The 15,463-nt window shown below is 47.9% G+C and overlaps 1 protein-coding gene across 4 annotated transcripts in view; it reads right to left on the reverse strand.

The window, feature by feature from the left end:
* The window catches only part of LOC137413562 (protein HEG homolog 1), a 238,483-nt gene that overhangs the window by 168,944 nt on the left and 54,076 nt on the right, over positions 1-15,463 (reverse strand). For 2 of the 4 annotated variants that reach the window (XM_078782285.1, XM_078782283.1), the window contains exons 7-10: positions 12,906-12,964; positions 9,765-9,871; positions 384-515; positions 237-279 (exon numbers count right to left, since the gene is read on the reverse strand). In XM_078782285.1, the coding sequence (XP_078638411.1) occupies positions 237-279; positions 384-515; positions 9,765-9,871; positions 12,906-12,964 (341 nt within the window). The remainder of the gene's footprint in view (positions 1-236; positions 280-383; positions 516-9,764; positions 9,872-12,905; positions 12,965-15,463) is intronic. The other 2 variants (XM_078782281.1, XM_078782282.1) reach the window with 1 other exon arrangement.

Below are 15,463 nucleotides of genomic sequence, written 5' to 3' on the forward strand. Positions count from 1 at the left end.
TGCAGACATGTTCAAATCGTTAATATTTACTGCATGATTTTCACCTCTTTATCTTCCAGTGTCTGTTTATTTTGCCTGTGTGTTAGTTCAGAGTTCACAAACGTGTTCACCAACACAAAGACACAGAATAGCCCTGACATGTAATCTGCATTACCAACATAATGCAAGACAAAAGATAAATACATCGGCACAATCATATTATGACCCACAAAGAAGAACGAAGAATTAATACATACGCTTCACATTTGTTGTTCGCTGCTTTTTTTCCCGGCTCACAAGCTGAAAGGGAAGAGAGGATAAAAGGAACTATAACTGTTAGACATGAAAATAAGGATGTGGTTAGTGATAATAGTGGTATGGTGGTGTAGTGGTGCGGAAGTTACCGAAACAGCTCCGTTGGCTGTATTTACTGGGGACGTGTCCATCATTACAGTAACAGGAGATAATTCCATCTTTCGATAAACATGATGTGGTTTGCTTGTTGCATGTGTCCAGGTAACAAATATTGTATTGCTCTGCAATAATCAAAATAATGTAAACATTTTATCATTGGGCATATCAAACAAACCATCATTTCATTTCCTGACAAATCACTCATTTTTTAAACATTTTCTGTAAAAGCCGATCCGGGGCAATATTGCATTTCATTGGTTACCTGTCACACTAATAAACTATAATGTGTATTATATATTACATAACCAAAATTATGGCCTGGATTTTGTCACCAGACGTTTTCAACATTGTTCTCCTGAAACCAATTCCCAACAGCTGCAGCAGTATCAAAAGGTGTGTTGTCATGTGTTTAGAAACCCGTAACTGAAGGCACCATTAACTCGTCTAGATACACAGGAGGTTCAAGGTTCAGGTCCTGAGCCCTGCTTGTTGGGCTGCTGTCCCAGTTAGTAGTGCCTTCATTTTTGAATATGCACCATTAACTAGTTACTAGAAAGTCTTTTTTGGGGATGCAGGTAGATGCAAGGACTTTCTCCCTAGTAAATGCATCAAAGCTGGTAGTGCTGTTTTGTTTTCTTTTACAAACCCTCACAGTCAGAAGAGTCATTAATTTCTTCCTTTACAACCAAATTACCTCGTTTATCACATTAAAAAGTGATACAAATTATTATGCCTCCCCTACCACCTTCATGAATGCGGAAGTTGGGGGGGGGGGGGGGGGAGATGGGACAACATTCATCATGATTGCTAAATCAATGAAAAATGATGTTTTTATATTTCAAGAACCACTTTTGTAGTTGCATTTAGGACCATAATGTATAACAGCCTCACAGCAGCAGCTCTCCCCAAATAAAACCATTATCATGTAGCACCCATCAGATCCTAGACGTGCTAGCAATATTCTAACGTGCTCGCTCATTTCTCGGGGGACCGGTTTTACACCAGACATGCAGTAACTTTTTTTCTCATTTTATTTTTCATCAATAACTGACTGTTTGGTTACTTGTGGTACACCGTGTATTTTCTCTCGTTTCCCAAGAATGTTAACCACTGTTGACTTGGGAAGTGAAGTGATGGAATTGCCTTGAGAACCCATACTCTGCATCTAGCACCCAAGAACCTTTGAAAGTCAGTCAAATTAAGTCGCGATTAAAGAAAGTCAAAAGTCGTGATTACAACGATATTTCGATATCTTCTCCTGCACACCTTCACAAGCACCTGCTCCTTTCAAATGTGGGGAAAACAATATGCTCACACAGGTCAGAAGGGTTCACTTCTAGTTTAGTTGTACTGTCCCAATACTTTTGATCATATAGTGTATGTGTTGGAACCAATCTGTGGATCGGTCCCATCGGCCGATGGGTCTGACCCGTTTGCGGATCCGCAGATGGGCGACCCATCTGTGCATCCGCAAACGGGTCAGACCCATCGCTGAGGGCCTCATATAATCACATAGGGCCTCATAGAATCACGCTGAGGACCTCATAGAATCACATAATGCGTTATTGTGTTTATATAATTGACAATGCCCCGATTACGAAGCCACACCTTCATCTTTAGCTTTGGGGTGATTAAGGCATGCCAGGAATTGCTATATAAACAATGGAGAGCTGAGTCTGCCAGTGCCACCAGCGAAGTAGACCAGCGTTTTTAAATGGAGCGACATTATCTTATTTTTTATCTTATCGACAAACGATTATCGACAAACCACATGTCACGGACTGCTTTATAAACATTTATGACATCAATTGCTTATTTTTAGGTTCAAATAAACATACTCATCCACCATTGATGCATACACATTCCTTCAAGGTGAACAACACATCCGCAGATGGCGCAGACCCATCGGCCGATGGGTCTGCATTGTCATTTCTCGTGCATCCACAGATGGGTCGCCCATCTGCGGGTCCGCAAACGGGTCAGACCCATCGGCCGATGGGACCGATCCACAGATGGGTTCCAACATATGCGGGAGTAATGCATTCGATCGTGTCCGTGCGTGTGTGTGTTCGTGTGTTTGTGAACAAGATATCTGGAAAAGTCCTGAACTGATTTGGATGAAAGTTGGTGCGATGATTGCCCTTTGGATAAGGAAGAATTGATTAGTTTTTGTGAAGCTCAGGATATTGTTCCGGATCCAGAAATTTTTTGAAGGATTGCTTACCATTGGAAGATAGGGTTTATTTTTTTTTTAACATTATCTTCGATATGAATGAATGAATGAATGATCGTTTTAAGGCCATTTTCCCCGCTGGAGCGGGGGTTAGCCTTGCGGGCCCCATGACAATCATGGTTCTCTGTTTGAGGCAATGTTTTTATGGCTGGATGCCCTTCCTGACGCCAACCCTTAGTCACGCTCTTACGATGCGCAGGGATACGGTGTACCTATTCTAAATCGGGGTACACATCGGGATCATTCATCCCAGCAAGCTGGTACTCAATTTGCCGACCTCGGAAGGATGACAGGCTGAGTCAACCCCCCTGGCGTTAATTCAGCGATGACCGGGATTCAAACCCAGGATCCTTGGATCCGAAGCCAGCACCCAAACCGCAAAGCCAACACCAGGCTATATTTAACATATATTTTAGATATGTATGAATATATATTTTATATATTCTATATTTAACATTGTGATATGAAAATAGTTTTCATATTTGTTGTAAATGTAGTTTAAACTCGTGGTTATGCGGTATAGCGGTGTATTTTGTTAGCAGCGTCGTCTTGAAGGTTCTTTTTTTTTCTAATAAAGACATATTCTGTCATTTTAAAACCACCAAAGTGTGTATTAGGTTTCCCCGTTTCATAAAATGTATCGTTTGATACGTATAATGCTTTAAAACTGTTTTTTTTTGTTTTTGTTTTTACCTCAGAAGAGATATTGTAGCGGTTGCCGCGGAGCATACACAATCGCCTTACACCTGCCGAAGACGCAACCAGGGAGCGATCACTGTACCGGGCTCGCCCAGGCCGCCCGGACATGACCAGACGCGCCTTTCCCGGGCATGCCCGGACTCGCCTTTCCCGGGCCGCCCGGGCACGCCCGGTCTCGCCTTTCCCGGGCATGCCCAGACTCGCCTTTCCCGGGCATGCCCAGACTCGCCTTTCCCGGGCACGCCCGGTCTCGCCTTTCCCGGGCACGCCCGGTCTCGCCTTTCCCGGGCATGTCCAGACTCGCCTTTCCCGGGCTCGCCCAGGCCGCCCGGGCACGCCCAGTCTCGCCTCTCCCGGGCAAACGCTCCGGCATGACGTGTTTGATTGCATATATATATTGCTGCCCGATAAACGGGCTTTTCAGAGTACCCGAGTTTTGGTTTTGCTCAATAAAGAAACTCGGACGAATTCCCGTCTTTTGTCGCGTCAATCCTTTCGACTCGCGTAGGAGCACAGCTCCTTCACTGGTGACCCCGGACATGGACACGGCAGTTGCCCTTAAACTGCCTACCTTCTGGGAGGCTCACGCGGCGGTTTGGTTCGCCCAGGCGGACTCCCAGTTTGCCCTGCGAGGCATTACCGCCGACAACACCCGCTTCCACCATGTGGTAGCGGCACTCGGCTCCGCCACCGCGGCCCGTGCCCTGGGCCTCCTCCAGCACCCGCCAGCCGCTGACAAGTATGGCGCGATCAAGACGCTCCTCCTCGACGCATTCGCCCTCTCACCGGCAGAATGCGCACGATGCTTGCTCGACCTGCCCGAGCTCGACGACACGTGCCCGTCCGAGCGAATGGACTACATGCTCTCGCTGCTCGGTGAGCACTCCCCGGATTTTCTTTTCCGGGAGCTGTTCCTCCGCCAGCTGCCTAGCCAGGTACGCTTTGCCCTGGCAGGCACACAGATCACGGATCCCCACGCCCTCGCCAGGGAAGCCGACAAGATCTCCTCGGCAGGCCAGCACAACGGGGCGGCTACCTGGAGCCCGCCGCCGTCCGAGGCGACGCCCATGGCGCCCGAGCGCCCGGTGCGGTTGGAGGCCGAACTGCCGGTGCAACTGGCGGCCGCCACATCGTGCCGACCGCTTCCAACACGACGGCCAGGGCCTCCACCTGACAAGGCGTGGTGTTATTACCACGCCAGGGTTGGACAAAAGGCTCGGACATGCCGACCCCCGTGCACTTTCGGCAAGTCGGGAAACGGCCGGGCTGGCGTTCATTACCAGCCATGAGCGCCGGCCACTCGGGCAACTTGCTTTTCATCAAGGACAAAGCGTCCGGGCGGCGTTTTCTTTGTGACACCGGCGCCCAACTGAGCGTCATACCCACCTCCGAGCAGGACAGGCAGACCGCCGTTTGCGGCCCCTCCTTGGTCGCTGCCAACGGATCGGCCATCCGCACCTTTGGCCCGCACAACGTCACCCTCTGCTTCGGCAGCCAGCGCTTTAATTGGACCTTTGTGACGGCAAGCGTGCCCATGGCTTTGCTAGGCGCCGACGTCCTCTGCGCGCACGGGCTGCTGGTCGACGTCAAACGGCGTCACCTTGTCAATGCCGAGACTTTCAGCTCCCTGGCATGCACGATGAGCAGCTCCGCGCCGACCGAACTAGCATGCGCCCTCCCGGCGGCGAACGAGTTCGCTCGCCTGCTCGCAGAGTTCCCGGCCCTCACGCGGCCGACGTTTTCGGCCGTCGCAGTGAGACATGGTATCGAGCACCACATACCAACTACGGGCCCGCCGGTCTACGCCAGAGCCCGCCGCCTCGACCCGGCCAAGCTTGCCGTGGCAAAGGCCGAGTTTAACGCGTTGGAGCACCTCGGCATCGTGCGGCGCTCCGATAGCGCGTGGGCCTCGCCACTGCACATCGTGCCGAAGCCGGGGGGTGGCTGGCGCTCATGTAGCGACTACCGCCGCCTCAACGACGTTACCACCCACGACAGGTATCCGGTCCCGCACATCCAGGACTTTTCCACCCGTTTGGCGGGGCGGGTCATTTTCTCGAAAATTGACTTAATACGGGGATACCACCAGGTACCTGTCAGGCCGGCCGACGTCCCAAAAACGGCCATCATCACACCGTTCGGCCTGTTCGAATTCCTGAGGATGCCGTTTGGCCTCAAGAATGCGGCCCAGGCGTTCCAGCGCTTGATGGACGGCGTGCTGCGCGACATGCCGTTCCTCTTCGTCTACCTGGACGACATCCTCGTCGCCAGCACGTCCCGGGCCGAGCACCTCCTCCACCTCCGAACACTGTTCGGGCGCCTCAGCGAGCACGGGTTAATCGTCAACCCGGCCAAATGCCACTTCGGCACGACGGCCGTTGACTTTTTGGGCCACCACATCACCAGGAACGGGGCCGTGCCGCTGCCAACCAAGGTCGAGGCCATCACCGAGTTCCCGCGTCCCCGCTCCATCAAGGCCCTGCAGGAGTTCCTCGGCATGGTGAATTTTTACCACCGTTTCGTGCCCCGCGCTGCTCAGCTCATGCGGCCCCTTTACGAAGCCCTCCGGGGCAAGCCGGCCAAGCATGACGTCGTCTGGTCCGCAGCCATGGATGCGGCATTCACAGGCGCAAAGCTGGCCCTCGCCGACACAACGCTGCTTGCTCACCCGGTGCTCGACGCTCCCATCGCCCTCACTACGGACGCCTCCGACTACGCGGTGGGTGCCGTACATGAACAATGGGTGAACGGGGTTTGGCAGCCACTCGCTTTTTTTAGCCGGCAACTCTGGCCGAACGAGCTAAAATATAGCACATTTGACTGCGTGCTCCTCAGTCTATACCTGGCCGTTCGCCATTTCCGCCACCTCCTGGACGGCCACCCGTTCACGGCTTTCGTCGACCACAAGCCGTTGGTTTACGCGATGGCCAAAGTTACGGAGCCGTGGTCGGCCCGCCAGCAGCGCCACCTCTCCGCCGTGTCGGAGTTTACCACGGACATCCGGCACATCGCCGGAAAAGACAACGCCGTGGCCATCTGTCTTTCTCGGGCCAGCGCGAACGTGGTCCACCTCGGTGTGGACTTCGCGCTTATGGCGGCCGACCAGACCACCGACACCACGGTGCAAGCCCTCCGGGCGGCGGACACGGGCCTCCGCCTGGCCGACGTCCCCTTCGCGGACACTGTCCTGCTCTGCGACGTCTCCCAAGGCCAGCCTCGCCCCGTCGTGCCCGTTACCTGGCAGCGCCGCGTTTTCGCCTCCCTCCACGGCCTTTCCCACCCGGGCTGGAAAGCTTCCCAGAAGCTGGTGTCGGCGCGTTTCGTCTGGCACGGACTTCGACGGGACGTCCGTGATTGGGCCAACGCCTGCACGGCCTGCCAGCGGGCCAAGGTCTACCGCCACACCCAGGCCCCGCTGGCACCTTTCATCGTGCCCAAACGGCGTTTCGACCACGTCAACGTGGACCTGGTGGGCCCCCTTCCCCCATCACAAGGTTTCACACACCTGCTCACCATGGTGGACAGGACCACCAGGTGGCCGGAGGCCATTCCCCTCGTTTCCACCACCACCGCCGACGTGGCGCAGGTTTTCATCGCCACCTGGGTCGCCCGTTTCGGCGCACCGGCGGACATCTCTTCGGACCGCGGTCCGCAGTTCACCTCCGAGCTGTGGGGCGCGGTCGCCGCAACCTGGGGGTCAAGCTCCACCATACCACGGCCTCCCACCCCCAAGCCAATGGGTTGTGCGAGCGTTTTCACCGCTCCATGAAGGCCGCGCTCATGGCCGGCCTTCAGGACGGCGGTTGGGCCGACTGGCTGCCGTGGGTCCTTTTGGGCCTCCGCACGGCTCCCAAGGAGGACCGACAGGCATCCACCGCCGAGCTCGTCTATGGCCAGCCGCTACGCGTCCCGGGCGAGTTCGTGCCCGATGCTACCAGTCCCTGGTCCGCAGCTCACCAGCGCTCGGACCTCCAGGAGGCCGCCTGACGGTTTGCCCCCGTGCCAACGTCCCGCCATGGTGGCCCCCAGTCCTACGTCCCCCCAGCGCTTCGCACAGCGGAGTACGTTTTTGTGCGTCATGACGCACACCGGGGGCCACTCCGGCCGCCGTACGACGGGCCCTTCCGGTCCTGCGACGGGACGACAAGTCTTTCGTCGTCGACGTCGGCGGCAGGTCGGACCGGATTTCGGTGGACCGCCTCAAGCCGGCGCACATGGACGTCGACCAACCACCACGGTTGGCCCTTCCTCCGCGGCGAGGCTGCCCCCCGTCCACGGTTACCCCCGCTCAACCACCCACCACCACACCGGACCCCCCCACCCCCCACGACCCTCCAGGGGTCGCTTCGGCCAGGTCATCAGGACCCCCCTTAAATTGACCCTGCCGGTGCAAGTCGATTCTGGGGGGGTGCGTGTAGCGGTTGCCGCTGAGCATACACAATCGCCTTACACCTGCCGAAGACGCAACCAGGGAGCGATCACTGTACCGGGCTCGCCCAGGCCGCCCGGACATGCCCAGACGCGCCTTTCCCGGGCATGCCCGGACTCGCCTTTCCCGGGTTCGCCCAGGCCGCCCGGGGACGCCCAGTCTCGCCTTTCCCGGGCATGCCCAGACTCGCCTTTCCCGGGCACGCCCGGTCTCGCCTTTCCCGGGCATGTCCAGACTCGCCTTTCCCGGGCAAACGCTCCGACATGACGTGTTTGATTGCATATACATATATATTGCTGCCCGATAAACGGGCTTTTCAGAGTACCCGAGTTTTGGTTTTGCTCAATAAAGAAACTCGGACGAATTCCCATCTTTTGTCGCGTCAATCCTTTCGACTCGCGTAGGAGCACAGCTCCTTCAATATCAACATTTTAGTTAGGCAGCTTAGCAATTTTTGGGGAAACGACTTTACAAAAGTACCATTTTTATTTTAGTGGTTCATTGGACCATATGCAATAGAATTAGGACCGGAGGCAAGACATATACAGTGTTTGATTTTTGCGCAAATACGACTCGCACAGCATAATATCGAGCAATACATTTATGCAAATAAATCATCAGCTATTGGAGTTAGACTAAAATCGTAAATACATAAATTCCCGGACAAATTACCTTTAACAACATGTTGTCTGTTCTAAAGCTATATTGTCATTACATCCTTGTAGTTGCGTACATGTTAGATATATGAGAGGTGCGCGAGTCACAAGTATAACACATTTGTATAAACACTCGGTATTATATTACTAATTATTATTACATGGAAGCGTAAGATTTATTATGCAGGCATGCATAAGTTTTACAAATAACACTGCATGTAATGAAATAAAAGTTAGCCTGCTTGTTGAAAATATATACATCATTGGTTTTTGTCCTTGGTTTTTGTCCAATAAAAAGGTGAAGAACACTATATTTCTTGCCTCCGGTCCTAAATCTATTGTATCTGGTCTAATGGACCACAAAAATAAAAATGGCGCTTTTGTTAAGCCGTTCTGCCTGACTATTTACCTCAGCGAATGTCAATCGCGGTGTCAGTATTTGATGAACTTATAAAGACTTATAAGTGTGACAAGCATGTGCACGGGATTCTTCCCAGAAGAATGAGTGGTCGCATTAGCTTGTACGACCTAAAATGAGCGAGTTTTGTTTTGACGTTTGGGCCAGTTTTACATGTTGTATCCCTAAGGAATGAAACGAACGTTTTTCCTGGCTTACAATTTTATTTGAAGTCACACATGCCTCAAAATACACTCACCTATATGGAATTGAACGCTGAATCCGAAAATGTAAGTGAAATTGCCTTGTTTTTTTTTAACATTATCTTCTATATATTCTACGTATATATCTGTGCAGTGTCTGTCTTGTGTTGTCTTGTCTTATGTTGTCACTGAACTACTCCCTCAAACTTTTGTGAAATCGTACTATTCCAACTTGACCCACGGCGGGAGTATGCGCTCTACTGAGTGGCGTTCTAGTTAACTATTCTATTTGCAAAACTGTAGGTGTTTGAAAACTATAGTCTTCAATATTTAATACCCTGCACTCGCGAAACGAAAAGCAGGGTTAAGCATTCATTTGCGTACGTGTGCCGTGTGCCGTACGTGTGGCGTGTGCCGTACGTGTGCCGTACGGGTGCCGTGTGCCGGAAAAGTGCCGTGTGCCGTACGTGTCTGCATTTAAAAAAATCATTTTCTCGGTAACCGTTGGTCCGAATGACACGAAATTTTACCATCAGTTTGAAAAGTATTGAGCGTGATCTATGCAGCAATTATATTAGACTATTAGAGAATACAAATTTATAATGTCATCGCTCACGTGGTCTGGCAGCCATATTGGATCGAAGAAAAACAATGTTCAAAAACAGAAGAGTTGGCTCGCAGTTGACTGTGCAGGGTAAGTATTCTATGAATACCATGTAGTTTTCAAAATGAATCTGGAATTAAACATGCTTACCACCGCTGCTGCCATTGACGTTTCCAAGCAAATAATTGAAGAGTGTATCATTCATTGTGGATTTTTTGCTAAACATGCAGGAAGTCAGTATTTTGACACTCCCTTTGCTGCAATAGAGAAAAAAACATTTTCACATAATTTATGATGATAAAAGGCAGTGTGTGTGTGTGTGTGTGTGTGTGTGTGTGTGTGTGTGTGTGTGTGTGTGTGTGTGTGTGTGTGTGTGCCCTCCATAACTCCACAACAATGAAACCTAGCGGCTCCAAACTTACATGCATATTTCTCGACCTCCAAGGGATTGCATGAATGAAAACTAGGTGTTTGTGTGGGTGTGTTACATCACCCTTTTTGAAGACAATTAATGCACTTATTTAATTAAACCAATAACAGGCTTTATCTTTGGTCGCCCCGCTATCCCTCGCAGGGGTATTCGGCTTTTTCAGCCTGCTCAAAACGCCTTGCCTTGGAACAGGCCGCAAGGGTCAACATTGTTTTTTTCACTATCCTCACACATCATCGAATGTCTGATCTTCATACCTACTAATCGCATCGCTTTTGTAGGAATCGCATTTCATGACTGTGGAGAATTTCCTTTGGTGAAAATGTAGTTTTTCTTCCCGATGCTCCACACCCTCATTTTAACTCCAATTAAATTTCGGTTTCCATTTATAGTTGTTGCTAAAGTAGCTTAAGACTGAGAAAATTTTTTGTGCAAATCCGTTCAGTTTTTATTAGCTTGCGGAATGGAGTGATCTTACATAGTGCATGTTGTAGGCCTCGCCGACCTTGCCTACCGTTTTCTGCGTGTATAGGTGTCACAATGAATGTTTTGTTTGAAGTTTTGCACATCATCACATGCCTAAACATATAAGCTATTGGATTATATAAGGACTGTAGATTTAGAAATCACATTTTATGACTTTGTCAAGGATTTCCTTTGGTGAAAACGTTTTACTTTGAACGGCCTCACACCCTCATTTTAACTCTAATTACCTCCGCCACCGAAGGTGGATGGAGGTTATGTTTTCACCCCTGTCTGTCCGTCTGTCTGTTACTTGGCAAAATTTTAAACCGATCTTCGCAAAGCTTCACCAAACAGTACAGTTCGTGGTCCGACAGAATCCTATTTTTTTTTCGGTCAAAAGGTCAACACAGGCCAAAGGTCAACTACTTTTTTCAAATCTCTTAAAATCCTCAATTTTCACCCGATTGACTTGCAATTTGAAAACCATTTTCATATCGGGAAACTGAATTCAACCACCATCTATTCTTGAGGTCAACATAGGCTAAAGATCAACCACTTTTCTTCAAATTTCTAAAATCCTCAATTTTCATCCTATTGACTTGAAATTTGAATCGGATTTCCATACCAGCTAACTGAATTCAACCACCAACTCTTTTTGAGATCAACATAGGCCAAAAGGTCAACATAGGCCAAAAGGTCATCAACCTTTTCAAATTTCTAAAATCCTCAGTTTTAATCTAATTGACTTGAAATTTTAAAAGGATTTTCCTATCACCTAACTGACTTCAACCACCAACTATTTTTGAGGTCAACATAGGCCGAATTTCTAAAACTGTCAATTTTCATCAGATTAACTTTAAAACATTGAAGACGATTTGCATATCAGATCACATAATTCAACCACCAATTATTTGTGAGGTCAAAAGGATGCTCTACTGAGTGACATTCTACTTGGTTCTCTTTTGCCAAGTGTCACTCTATGAGTGAATTTTCATTTGTTTGTTTGTCTGTCTGTCTGTGATCAAGATATCTCAAAAAAGTTGTGGACGGATTCGGACAAAATTTGGCAGAGAGGTAGTGTATGTGACACGGAAGAAATGATTCGATTTTGGTGAAGATCCAGATCGGTTCGTATAATTTTAAAAGTGATTCTTCACCATTGAGAGATAGGGCCAAAAACTATATATAGCAGGATATCTCAAAAAGTTGAAGACAGATTTGGACAAAACCTGATGGAGAGGTTGTGTGTGTGACAAGGAAGAATCGATTCGATTTTGGTGAAGATATGAATATGGATTCGGATACGAGAATTATTTAATTTCTAAGTGATTCTTCACCATTGAGAGATCGGGCGAAAAGCGATAAATAACATTATATTGGAAAAGGTTGTGGACGAGTTATGACCTCAATTAGGTGACATGGGGGATTAGGTGACATTAACAAGCCGATTAGATATTGGTTCAGGTCCGAATCTAGATCTGGCCTATCAATGGGATACAAAACATAAACTGTTGAGCCTGGCGGAGGTATGCGCTCTATTGAGTTTGATTTCTCAATCAAACTAGCCGTTCTAGTTTGATTTCTGTTTCCATTTCTGGCAGTCGCAAAGATAGAAAAACCCTCAATGAAAACAAATTGTGTAAAAATCCGTTCACTTTTGATTGGTTTCCCACATCGAGTGACTTTACATGGTGCAATGCTTCAATGTTCTTCGTGCTCTTCGTAGTGGCTTTGCCTCCTACCCTCCTCCATTACACTCCTCCCCTACTCGCCTCCACCTCGCCTACCCCCTTCCCTCTCCTTTCCCCTCCTCTCCTCTCTCCCCTCCATCCTCCCCACTCTTCCCTTCTGAAAACAGTTAAAATGTGACATGTCAATGACAAGTGATACAGTGAAAACATGTTTTTAACATGATGAAGCTCTCTCAGTGGAGTAGGCAATTAGGAGACTTTAATAATTAAGGCTTAATTATCACTCTAATTGGAATCCCAAGGGAATTTGAATTGCTTCCAATTTGAAAATAAAATGTCAATTCAAAAGATGCACCTCTTGAATTTTTTTTTTGCTGTGGAATGATTAATTATGCTTGGCAACAACAATGCACATTGTTTCAATACATGTAAGTTGATAAATAATTCATCCCCTTTGAAGGCCTTTGCAGGTAAAGAGTCATCCAGGTACAATGCATCCAGGTACTGATCTAATTCCCACTTAAACCTGTCCACCCTCTCCACTGCCATGACCTTTCTGGGGTGACGATTCCATGCATGCAACTTAAGCATTTGAATGATATTGAGTATTAGCTTGAGATTGAAGGATCAGCATGTGCAAATGACGGTTTCATGTTCATCCAAGAGAGAACAACATTTACACTTTAAAATTCCAATGAAACTTACCTGATGGTCAGAACTTCAACACCAATATAACCAGAAGTGTTCCGATAAACGTTGTCAAACTGGAAAAAGAGAGAAAGGCATTCAAGTGAATCCCATGCTATAATAATTTGCATGTTATACTTGTAAATTAGTATCACACTTTAAATAAACATGTAAGTAGTTCAAGTTAATACAAAAATCAATATTTATTCCTCACCAGTATTTCGTGCCTTCAGAAAGTATTCACACCCTTTGACTTTTTCACATTTTGTTGTGTTACAGCCTAAATGTAAAATTGACTACAATGAGATTTTTTGTCACTGATTTACACATAATGTCATAACCCCATGATGTCAAAGTGGATTTTTTTTTTTTAGAAATGTTTCCAAATTTTTAAAAAAAGAATACTGAAATATTTTGAGTCAAATAAGTATTCAACCCCTTTGCTATGACACTCCAAATTGAGCTCAGGTGCATCCAATTTCCTTTGGTCATTCTTGAGATGTCTTTCCAACTTGATTGGAGTCCACATATGACCAACTCAATTGATTAGACATGCTTTCGAAAGAAACACACCTTTCTATACAAGGTGCATGTCAGAGCAGAAACTCTACCATGAAGTCTGATGAACTCTCCGTAGAACTCCGAGATACAATTGTGAGGAGGCATAGATCTGAGGATGTGTATGAAACCATTTCTACAATGTTGAATGTTCCCAAGAGCACAGTGAGCTATATCATTAGGAAATGAAAAGAATATGAAACTATCCAGACTCTTCCCAGATCTGACCAAACTGAGCAACAGGACAAGAAGTACCTTGGTCAGGGAGGTGATCCAGAACCCAATGACCAATGACAGAACTACAGAGTTCTTTGGCTGGGATGGGAGAACCTGCCTGAAGAACAACAGTCTCTGTAGCACTTCACACATCTAGGCTTTATGGGAGAGTGGCCAGACAGAAGCCACTCCTGAGAAAAAGTCACATGACAGCACACCTGAAGTTTGCAAAAAGGCACGTGAAAGACTCTGAGAGCACAATGTAAAAGATTACGTGGTCTGATGAGATGAAAATGAACTCTTTGGCCTAAATGCAAAGCACTACTTCTGCAAACCGAGCAAACCTCATCACCAATTTAACACCATCCCTACCATGAAGCATGGCGGTGGCAGCATCATGCTATGGGGATGATTTTCAGCGGCATGGACTTGAAGACTTGCAAGGATAGAGGAAAGAATGAATGACGCCAAATACAGACAAATCCTTGAGGATAACCTGCTTCAGAGTGCAAAAGACCTTAGACTGCGGCAAAGATTTACATTCCAACAGGACAATGATCCCAAGCATACAGCCAAAGCAACACTGGGACGGCTTCCGAACAAGAATGTGAAAGTCCTTGAGTGGCCCAGCCAAAGCCCAGATTTGAATCCCATTGTGAAACTGTGGAAAGACTTCTGAAGATTGCTGTTAAATGATGCTCCCCATTCAATTTTGACAGAGCTTGAACAAACCTACAAGGAAGAATGGGAGAAACTCCCCAATTCCAGGTGTGCTAAGCTAACACAGACATACCCAAGAAGACTCAAAAGTGGAATCCCTGCCAAAGATCCTTCTACAAAGTATTGACTCAGGGGGTTGAATAGTTATGTGAATTAGATATTTCTGTATTTCAGTTTTAATTATTTTGTGAAAAATCTCAACAAAGAAATTCCCCAGGCCATTATTCCTCTTCCACCAAACTTTGTAGTTGGCACTATGCATTCGGGTAGGTAGCGTTCTCCTGGCATCTGCCAAACCCAGATTTGTCCGTCGGACTGCCAGATGGTGAAGCGTGATTCATCACTCCAGAGAACGTGTTTCCACTGCTCCAGAGTCCAATGCTGGCGAGCTTTACACCACTCCAGCTGACGATTGGCATTGCGCATGGTGATCTTAGGCTTGTGTGCGGCTGCTCGACCACGGAAACCCATTTATTTCATGAAGCTCCCGACGAACAGTTGTTGTGCTGATGCTGCTTCCCAAGGCAGTTTCAAACTCGGTAGTGAGTGTTGCAACCGAGGACAGATGATTTTTACGCGCTACATGCTTCAGCACTTGGCGGTCCCATTCTGTGAGCTTGTGTGGCCTACCACTTCACGGCTGAGCTGTTGTTGCTCCGAGACGTTTCCACTTCACAATAACAGCACTTACAGTTGATCGGGGCAGCTCCAACCGGGCCGAAATTTGACGAACTGACTTGTTGGAAAGGTGGCATTCTATGACGGTGCCACGTTGAAAATCAGAAAGTCACAGAAGAGTCACTGAGCTCTTCGGTACAGCCCATTCCACTGCCAATGTGTGTCTATGGAGATTGCATGGCTCTGTGCTTGATTAATATATACCTTTCAGCAATGGGTGTGGCAGAAACAGCCAAATCCACTAATTACAAGGGGTGTCCGCATACTTTTGGTCATGTCATGTATGTCGTCTACAACTACACACATTACATTCTCGAATTTATATCGCCATGTTAAGGTTTATTTATTGTTTTTTTATTGGTTTATTTATTTATTTATTGGCCCTCGTACATACATGCATATAT

The sequence above is a fragment of the Myxine glutinosa genome, chromosome 7 (genome assembly GCF_964187855.1).
Source record: "Myxine glutinosa chromosome 7, kmMyxGlut1.1, whole genome shotgun sequence".
Taxonomy (NCBI): Eukaryota; Metazoa; Chordata; class Myxini; order Myxiniformes; family Myxinidae; genus Myxine; species Myxine glutinosa.